The sequence below is a fragment of the Triticum aestivum genome, chromosome 3D, assembly GCF_018294505.1.
Source record: "Triticum aestivum cultivar Chinese Spring chromosome 3D, IWGSC CS RefSeq v2.1, whole genome shotgun sequence".
NCBI classification, from domain to species: Eukaryota; Viridiplantae; Streptophyta; class Magnoliopsida; order Poales; family Poaceae; genus Triticum; species Triticum aestivum.
This window is the reverse complement of record NC_057802.1, coordinates 89,658,691-89,668,097: the sequence shown is the minus strand read 5'-3', so window position 1 is coordinate 89,668,097 and position 9,407 is coordinate 89,658,691. Positions and strand designations below refer to the sequence as shown.

At 48.6% G+C, this 9,407-nt stretch overlaps 1 protein-coding gene across 1 annotated transcript; it reads left to right on the top strand.

Annotated features, from left to right (window-relative positions):
• Positions 1–362: 362 nt before the first annotated feature.
• Positions 363–2,345, top strand: LOC123076173 (BTB/POZ and MATH domain-containing protein 1-like). Its single transcript, XM_044498561.1, has 2 exons — positions 363–378; positions 1,512–2,345. The coding sequence occupies exons 1-2, from the start codon at positions 363–365 to the stop codon at positions 2,336–2,338; spliced, it is 843 nt and encodes a 280-aa protein (XP_044354496.1). The 3' UTR covers positions 2,339–2,345.
• Positions 2,346–9,407: the final 7,062 nt, after the last annotated feature.

Genomic DNA, 9,407 nt, shown 5'->3' with positions numbered 1-9,407 from the left:
AGAGAGCTACTCCCTCCGTCCCATAATGTAAGACATTTTTTGATATTACACTAGTGTCAAGAAACGTTTTATATTATGGAACGGAGGAAGTATCTTTTATCAAAAAATAAAAATAAATTAGACGGCTATGTGACGGCTGGCTGTTCAAAAGACCAACCGGTTGGCGCATAGCATTTTCTTTTATTTTTTACCAAGCTACTGCACCCATACACAGTAAGTCTGAGAGAAAATGATTCATGCAAAGCAAACTAGCTAGGTTAAGTTGTTCTAGAATTGCGCACAACAGCGTGTTAGCCTTTTTTTAAGAGCTAGCTAGGTCCCATGGGCCCAATTGCCAAAGCAGAAAAAAGGAAGCTGACTCCATGGATCCCCCGGCTGGTGACGATTTCAGATGAACCGATCGAGTGGCTGGAGAGGCGGCTGATCCGGCGCGGGGATCAGCCTACGCATCAGCCTTCTTTTTAGGGCCATCTCTAGTTTTGAGAATGAGAAAGCTGTAAGGCCCATTGAGTATCCTATAACCAGCGGCCAGGCCGCATAGGTAAGCCCATGTGAAAAGCATCCCGAACCTTTCCCGAAATAGAAAGGACTCATCCTCCTCGTGTTCCGAATTAATTGCATGTTAGTACCACATTTTAACACCTACTCACAGATTGGTAAAACACCCTGAGTTTTTATTTAATCACCTATATATCCCTGGTTAGCCAGGGAGGGGTCCTGCCGACAAAATATTTAACGCGCGCGCGCCAGCTAGGATTCGAACCGTCGACCTGCCTTTCGCAGAGTGCGCTCGGTACCGCTGCGCTACAGCACCTATGGTGTGATATTGCACGCGTACGTCCTTTTATACATTGGCCGATTTTGTATTTTACAAAATACAAAATAAAAATTTAAACGTGCGATTGCCCGCCGATCTGTTCGCAACATGCGCTCGCTACCGTTAGACCACTTGCCTCAACCGTTCCGTTTTTTGTACGACACTAAAAAAAATACTACCCGTATTCGAATCCGCGCACTCCCTGCCGCTGCACTACTGCAACATTTGCTTCGTATAGCACACGTGCAACTTTTTATACTTTGGGCCATTCCGTTTTTATGTGATACTAAAAAATGTGTATATTAAATATTTTGTAATAAATGTTATACGACACTAAAAATATTTATACTGTATTAAAAAATGTTTATGGCATTGTATAATTAAAAAGATATTCATTGCAATATATTAAAAAGTTCATCGTATAAAAGCGTATCGTATATGAAAAAAAATGTCCATCACATTGTTTACTATATATATTGAACATTTTTCAATATACAATTATATTATTTAAATATAAGATGAACATTTTTTTAAATACACTGAACTTTTTTCGTATTATAAAAACATTCATCCTATATATATTAAACAGTTTTTAATACACGTTGTCTACATATGTATATATTTTTTCAATATACGACACACGAAAAAGACCCTTAGTTTTTATTTAATCGCGTATATACCCCTTGTTTGCCAGAAAAAGGACCGGCTGGAAAAAAAATTCGTGCGCGCACCAGCCGGGATTCGAACCAACGACACGGCAAGGTGGAGGCCCCCGTCCGCCTTGATGTCTGGGAATGTCCCAAGTTCGTCAAGAGAAAGGCCCTGGAGAAATCGAGCCATCTCAAGGACGATTCCTTCACCATCCGCTGCGACATCATCGTCCTCAACGAGTTCCGCGCCAAGGAGGGGCTGCCGCCGGGCCCCGCTCTCGGATCCATCCCCGTGCCCCCGTCCGACCTGGGCCAGCAGCTCGGCGACCTCCTCGCGGCCGACAAGGGCGCCGACGTCGTCTTCGAGGTCGGCGGCGAGACGTTCCCGGCGCACCGGTGCCTGCTCGCGGCCCGGTCGCCCGTCTTCAGCGCCGAGCTCTTCGGCTCGATGAGGGAGAGCACCGGCGCCGGCGCGGTCCGCGTGTCCGACATGGAGGCGGGTGTGTTCAGGGCGCTGCTCCGCTTCGTGTACACGGACTCGTGGCCGCCGGAGACGGCGGAAGGAGAGGAATTCGCCATGGCCCAGCATCTGCTCGTGGCGGCGGACAAGTACCGCATGGAGAGGCTCAAGCTAATCTGCGAGGACAAGCTGTGCAAGAACATCGCGGCGGGCACGGCGGCGAGCATCCTGGCGTTGGCTGAGGTGCACCACTGCCATGAGCTCAAAGGTGCATGCTTCCATTTCCTCAGCTCTCCGAAGAACCTGACGGCAGCCATGGCCGGCGACGACTTCGAGAATCTGCGCTCAAGCTTCCACTCTCTTGTCAAGGAGTTGATTGCCAAGTGCTCGATCGATGCCTCAGCTCAGTGATGGTTGATTCTTGATTGATCCTCGATGCTTGTGAATTATGCTTTGCTAGCTAAGCTACCGGTAGTGCATGGACTGGGAACCACCAAGTTGGTAGTACTAGCTTACATATCGTTGGGAACCATTTACCTCTCTTGTTTCAGCAATGGTACTCTGGCATTTAGTTTTCTTGTCATGTTCAAAATGATTACATCCTACTATCATTGCATTATGTGCAACCTTACCAAATAATTAATCAGTAATGAAGGGAATTGTGAGTTATCAGGTGACATTGCAGTTGAATCTCCATTTGTTCTGCAAATTCTTTTTTGGAGAAACGTCTGTTCTGCAAATTATCTGGCTAACACATTGTGTTCTCCTCTAATAAAGAGTTTCAGATAAATAACACATGAATTTTTCCTTAATTGTTTTACTAATCCCAAGTCGCCTGCGATTTTCTTTTGTCTAAGTCTGATTTCTGAAAAGGGTGACTTGCAATTTGTTGATGCACATATAACATTTTCACCCGTTTGCACTTTTAATGGAAGAACATTACTTGGGAAATCTTATTACCGTCAATCCTTGAGTTTAATGGAAGAATACTTTCACCCGTCAATCCTTCAGTTTAAATATGTAGATTTCCAGTTTGCACTCATTTTATTCCTCAATGGAGGAATTGATGATCTCGCAAATCCATTGTCCGTTGGTGCAAAAGAAAGTTTGCTTCTATCCAACATTGTCGCCTTGTCGGTGGTGGTGGCATTGTTAAAGACTTTATTACAAAGTTAGAAACCAGTAAATTAGGATGTCATTTTTCTTCAGTAAACTATTTTAAAGGGTTTCGACGAATCACGGCTACAGGACCCACTACAACATGTGTACTGATTTTGAATTATTTGAATCATCGGAAGCTATGATTTTGTCTTCCGTTATTATCTAGAAAAACACAACCTCTGGTTGCATTTGAATGCATTGTTGACATGACGGATTTCATACTCTCTGAATGGGCATACAGTGAGAATGTATCTCCTGAAAACCTGAGTTTCAGTGGGAACATGGAAACCAAGACATGGGCCGTTGGATTTATGATCTGAGGGTTGTTTCTTCCACCAACCCATTCCGTGCATTTTATAGAAACACCCCGGGAATTTGTGCAAAATAATAACCAGTCCTGCGGGCAGTAGTATGTAAAAATACAAGGTTTGATCAACAACACAAGTTTCAAATCCAACGGTCCATGTTTCCACTGAGTGAGTGGTTTCCAGGAGATACTTTCTCGGCATACAGTAGTAAACTTAACCTCTGAAGAGATTTCAGATTACATACACCCGGTGAAGTCTAAATTTAAATCTAAATCTAAATTTAAATGCAAAGAGAGCCTTGGCTTAGTGGTTAGGCATGCGGTTGTGCAGCATAACGATCCGAGTTCAATTCCTAGAATTGACATGTGATGCACAATGGTTTTCCCCCATTTATTGAGGATCAAATTTGGTGTGTGGTGAAACCGCTCATCAAAAATTATCTTGATACTCATTTAAAAAATTCTGAGGACCATGTTTATCTTGGTACTCATACTAAAATGGCCGTATGCATCCCTAGTTGGTGCAGAGGCCGAGCGGCCGCCTCCGGTGCCCCTAGCGGGCGGGTCGGCGGCAGGTTCTGGTCGCTCGCGGAGACTGACGACGAGGACGATGAGGATGGAGAGATCGCCGGCGGCTCGCCGGAGTTGTCTTCACCAACGCCATCGGATGTGATTTGCGAGGCTTTCAATCTAGGGTATTCGGAGGAGGACGTTGCTATGATTATCGATGTCGTGGTTTCGATCGACGATCCGGCACGGCAAGGCTTACGATCTGAAGACAAAATCGAGTTGGTTCGCCGGATAGTTTACCGAAGAATGGCACCGTCCGCGATCCGGCCATGGAAGGGTCCGATTCCCAAGGTATGCCTTGCGCGACTTACTCTATTAGATTTCTGGTTGCCGGATTCTTGGACTAGACTCACTAGAAAGAAGAAACGGAATGGACGGGCGGCGGCGCAGCCGCCGGCGCCGGCGGTCGTTGGGTCGGCTGAGATCCGGGCGGCCAGGCTATTACATTTGAATTAGCTATTGGGCCAAGTTGGGCCTGAGGCTGATAGGGCCGGTGCGGAATCGGACATGACTGGGTATGTGGCCCAGCATGGGATGCACGTAACGGAGCCTTCTTACGTAACTTATGCTTCACCCCGAGACGATCATCTGGATAGAGATATTGATCCGCCTCCGACCCAAACCGCTAGGGTTCGTCGAACAGCTATTCTCGGGTTCCCTTCGCTCGGTGTCGGGCACGCCGCAAGGAGAGTCAGGCCGCCGAGTGCACCGGCTGCTATGGCGGGGCGTGGTAACCAGCCGCCAGCCAAGCAAGGGGTTGCACCCCTAGCCCCGGCTCCAGTGAGAAACATGGCCCCGGCTCCGGGCCGGGCCGCCGTGAGGCAGCCGGAGGCGCCGACTGGCCAGGTCGCCGGGCGGGGCAGCGACCATGTCGCCGGGCGGAGCGACGCCCAAGCAGTAGGGCGGGACGGCGCCCAAGGCGCAGGGCGGGGTGGTGCCCCCATTGCCGGGCGGGGCAATGGCCCTGGTCGTGATGGTTATGGCGGCGGTGGCCGGAACTACGGTGGTGACGGCTTCCGTTACAACCGATACGGACAGTGTGGTGATGATGGATACGATGCGTACGGCGAGGGTCAACACCGTGGCTCTTCGTCGTGCGATGGATGTGGCTCTGGATAGTACAATGGCGGCAGACAAGGTCGCGGTTTTCAAGGACCTCCCGGCAACTTTGTCGAGGGGGTGGCCGGACCGACCAATCGGTATAAACAGGGAGCTCACCGTACTTTTTGAGGCGGGAGAGGAGGGGGTCGGCGCCCGCCTCCACCCCGGCCTCTTCCACTTCCTGTTGCTACGGCTGCAGTGACACATGCCGAACCTGCTGCTACGGTGCAGACGGCCGCACCTGTTCTTCCCGAGGTGGCTGTAGACATAGTCTGCGCCTTTTTTTTGGCAGGGGTCAGCATTTCGGTGACCAGTACCGGGGTTGTTAAGGTCGCTGACGGAGGTTCTGATAAGGTTCCAGATAAGCGTGATGGTGAGAAGTGATACGTCTCCAACGTATCTATAATTTATGAAGTATTCATGCTATTATATTATCCATCTTGGATGTTTTATGGGCTTTACTATGCACTTTTATATTACTTTTGGGACTAACCTATTGACCCAGAGCCCAGTGTCAGTTTCTGTTTTTTCCCTTGTTTCAGTGTTTCACAGAAAAGGAATATCAAACGGAGTCCAAACGGAATGAAACCTTCGGAAAAGTTATTTTTGGAACGGAAGCAATCCAGGGGACTTGGAGTGCACGTCAGGGAATCAACGAGGAGGGCACGAGGCAGGGGGCGCGCCCACCCCCTGGGCGTGCCCTCCACCCTCGTGGGCCCCTCGTGGCTCCCCTGACGTATTTCTTCCTCCTATATATACCAATATACCCTAAAACCTTCGGGGAACAGAAGAGATCGGGAGTTCCGCTGCCGCAAGCCTCTGTAGCCACCAAAAACCAATCGGGACCCTATTCTCGCACCCTGCCGGAGGGGGGATCCCTCACCGGTGGCCATCTTCATCATCCCGGTGCTCTCCATGACGAGGAGGGAGTAGTTCACCCTTGGGGCTGAGGTATGTACCAGTAGCTATGTGTTTGATCTCTCTCTCGTGTTCTTGAGATGATACGATCTTGATGTATCGCGAGCTTTGCTATTTTAGTTGGATCTTATGATGCTTCTCCCCCTCTACTCTCTTGTAACGGATTGAGTTTTCCCTTTGAAGTTATCTTATCGGATTGAGTCTTTAATGATTTGAGAACACTTGATGTATGTCTTGCGTGGGATAACCGTGGTGACAATGGGTTATTCTATTGATTCACTTGATGTATGTTTTGGTGATCAACTTGCGGGTTCCGCCCATGAACCTATGCATAGGGGTTGGCACACGTTTTCGTCTTGACTCTCCGGTAGAAACTTTGGGGCACTCTTTGAAGTTCTATGTGTTGGTTGAATAGATGAATCTGAGATTGTGTGATGCATATCGTATAATCATGCCCACGGATACTTGAGGTGACATTGGAGTATCTAGGTGGAATTAGGGTTTTGGTTGATGTGTGTCTTAAGGTGTTATTTTACTACGAACTCTAGGGCTATTTGTGACACTTATAGGAATAGCCCAATGGATTGATCGGAAAGAATAACTTTGAGGTGGTTTCGTACCCTACCATAATCTCTTCGTTTGTTCTCCGCTATTAGTGACTTTGGAGTGACTCTTTGTTGCATGTTGAGGGATAATTATATGATCCAATTATGTTATTATTGTTGAGAAGACTTGGACTAGTGAAAGTATGAACCCTAGGCCTTGTTTCCTAGCATTGCAATACCGTTTACGCTCACTTTTATCGCTTGCTACCTTGCTGTTTTTATATTTCCAGATTACAAAAACCTATATCTACCATCTATATTGGACTTGTATCACCATCTCTTCGCCGAACTAGTGCACCTATACAATTTACCATTGTATTGGGTGTGTTGGGGACACAAGAGACTCTTTGTTATTTGCTTGCAGGGTTGTTTGAGAGAGACCATCTTCATCCTACGCCTCCCACGGATTGATAAACCTTAGGTCATCCACTTGAGGGAAATTTGCTACTGTCCTACAAACCTCTGCACTTGGAGGCCCAACAACGTCTACAAGGAGAATGTTGCATAGTAGACATCAAGAAGCTATCAAAGTGGGCTATTAAGAAGAAGAAGTTGCCGTGTTATAGATGTGGCGAGCCGGGGCATTTTGTGGCAGAGTGTACCACAGAATTATGTGATTACTGTTGTAGATCGCAGCATGTGACCGGTGACTGTCCGCTTCTTTCTGGCCCCAAGCCGGTGGTCAATATTTATGGAGTTTGCTGTCAGGAGCTAATGTTTTTGAGTCACCGGATGTGGCACCTATGACGCATGTGCAAGAAAGCTCTTTCCCCGCTGTTGTCAAGGTTACTGATGGGATTTTGACAGAGGCACAGATTGTACGACAGTTACAGGACCTAGTACCAGGCAACCACCAGTGGGACCTTGTCAAGTTGGAGACCCAGACTTACAAGGTTGATTTTCCCACTAAGGAGGATCAGTTGCATATTCTTAAGTTTGGCATGTGCAGAGTACCAATATTATTATGGCCTTTGATAAGTGGCAGGAGAAGGAGCCCGAGGGTACACCTTTAGAGAAGCTCTGGGTTCGTTTTTATGGTGCACCGCGCAAATATATTAATCACTTCCTGGTAGCTTGGAGCTTGGGGTCCCTCATTGGTAAGACGGAACGGGTTGACATGCCATTTACTCGCGCACATGGAGCAGCGAGGTTACTTGTCAGTGTATTCAGTTTGGAGTTCGTACCGGATGTGGTCAAGTGGACACATGCCGGGATCACATACGTGCTAGAGCTTGAGATTGAGGATACACTGATACCTCAGAGGGAGATGAGCTTCAGGACATGGATACGACTGAGGGTGATGGTGCGCCCGGGAATCGGGACAAGGGGCCTGAGAGCACACCACGGGAGCCGGCTAAGGAGCCGGACTCGCAGGGTAAGGCGGATACATCGGCCAAAAAGGCGTCATCTTCCACGACACCGATGAACACACTTCAGTTTGGTTCGTTTGGAGCGTGGTATGCGCCTAGCCGGTTATGGAGTAATAGAGTTGAGACGGATGATCCAGAGGAGCTCGAGTTACCGCCAGTGACACCCTTTGATGTTGTTTCGCCTGAGGCTCTTTTGTCTCAGAGGGTTGATCCCGGGCCGCAGGTTTCGTTGGGTAGCGGTCTACCTCTGGTGGGTGGGGGGTGGTGGGCAGGAGGCCCGCAACCCCAGCCCGGTCGCGACGGCCCCTTGCCATCTGGAGGAGAGGCACGGGCTGGAGGCCCGCCTCGTTCCCTCACCGCAGGGACAGGCCTGGGCAGCATGGCTAGGAGCACGGGCAGGTGGCCCGCTCATCTTCTTCTCCGACGTCATCTTCGCGCCGCGCTGGTGATTTGGGAAGGGATGAGACTGTCGAGCAGGTGGCTCCGCGGTCTCCTTCTCCCACCACTTCGGCTGGTGATACCCGCTCGACTTTGCCTTACCCTTCTTCACCGGCAGCTAGGGAAGGGAGTCGGAGTGGGGAGCACACGCCTCGGGAGAGGACTACGGAGGAGCTTGTCGCCTTTGGTGGGATCTCGGATCCGGTCACGGCTGGCAGGCATGTCAGCCACCGGATCCAGGGACAACCAGATGCTGATGACCTGTAGTTAGCGCGCGCCAAGAGGGCGGCCATGCTTCGAGATGTCGAGGCAACTACAGTTATGTCTTTTGATAATAGTTGTTCAATTATGCATTTCACCGAGCATGAAATTATTGATAAGGCAAATGACTTAGGAATAACTTTGGGTTCAAATGAACAGGAGGTAGCGAAATCTTTTAATGATCTTTTAGATTTAGAAGCAGAGCGGGCTTCTGAAATAATTCGAAACCTCGCATCAGTCAAACCTATGAATGACGATGACGTAAACAATCTAGGAATTGTAGCCCTTGAAAACATTTGCAATAATCTCTTGCCTAGTGAGGAGACCGAAGATGAGGAGGGGTTGGAGACTATGGACACTGTAGAGCCTCTAATGCTGGAGGGCACTGTCTCGTGTTTTGCCGACCCTACGGTCATGAAGGGTGATGGGGAGAAGCCCAAGCGACCCTGGAAAAGAAAATTTTATCCTACTTCGGCGGTCCGTAGAAGTGCTAGGGTTAAGCTTAAGAAAAATTTCCATGATGACTTATGAAAGGAATCTCTTGGAATAGCAGAGGTCTAGCTGACTTGGCTAAATGTAGGTTCTTGGCTGAGACAACGATAGAGCAGCATTTAGATTTTATTGCGCTTTTGGAAACACGATGAGATAATTTTACCTCAGAGTTCCTTGGAACTCTATCCGGAGGAATTGATTTTGATTGGCACGTCTTACCTCCTAGAGGAAGGTCCGGTGGGATATTACTAGGGGTT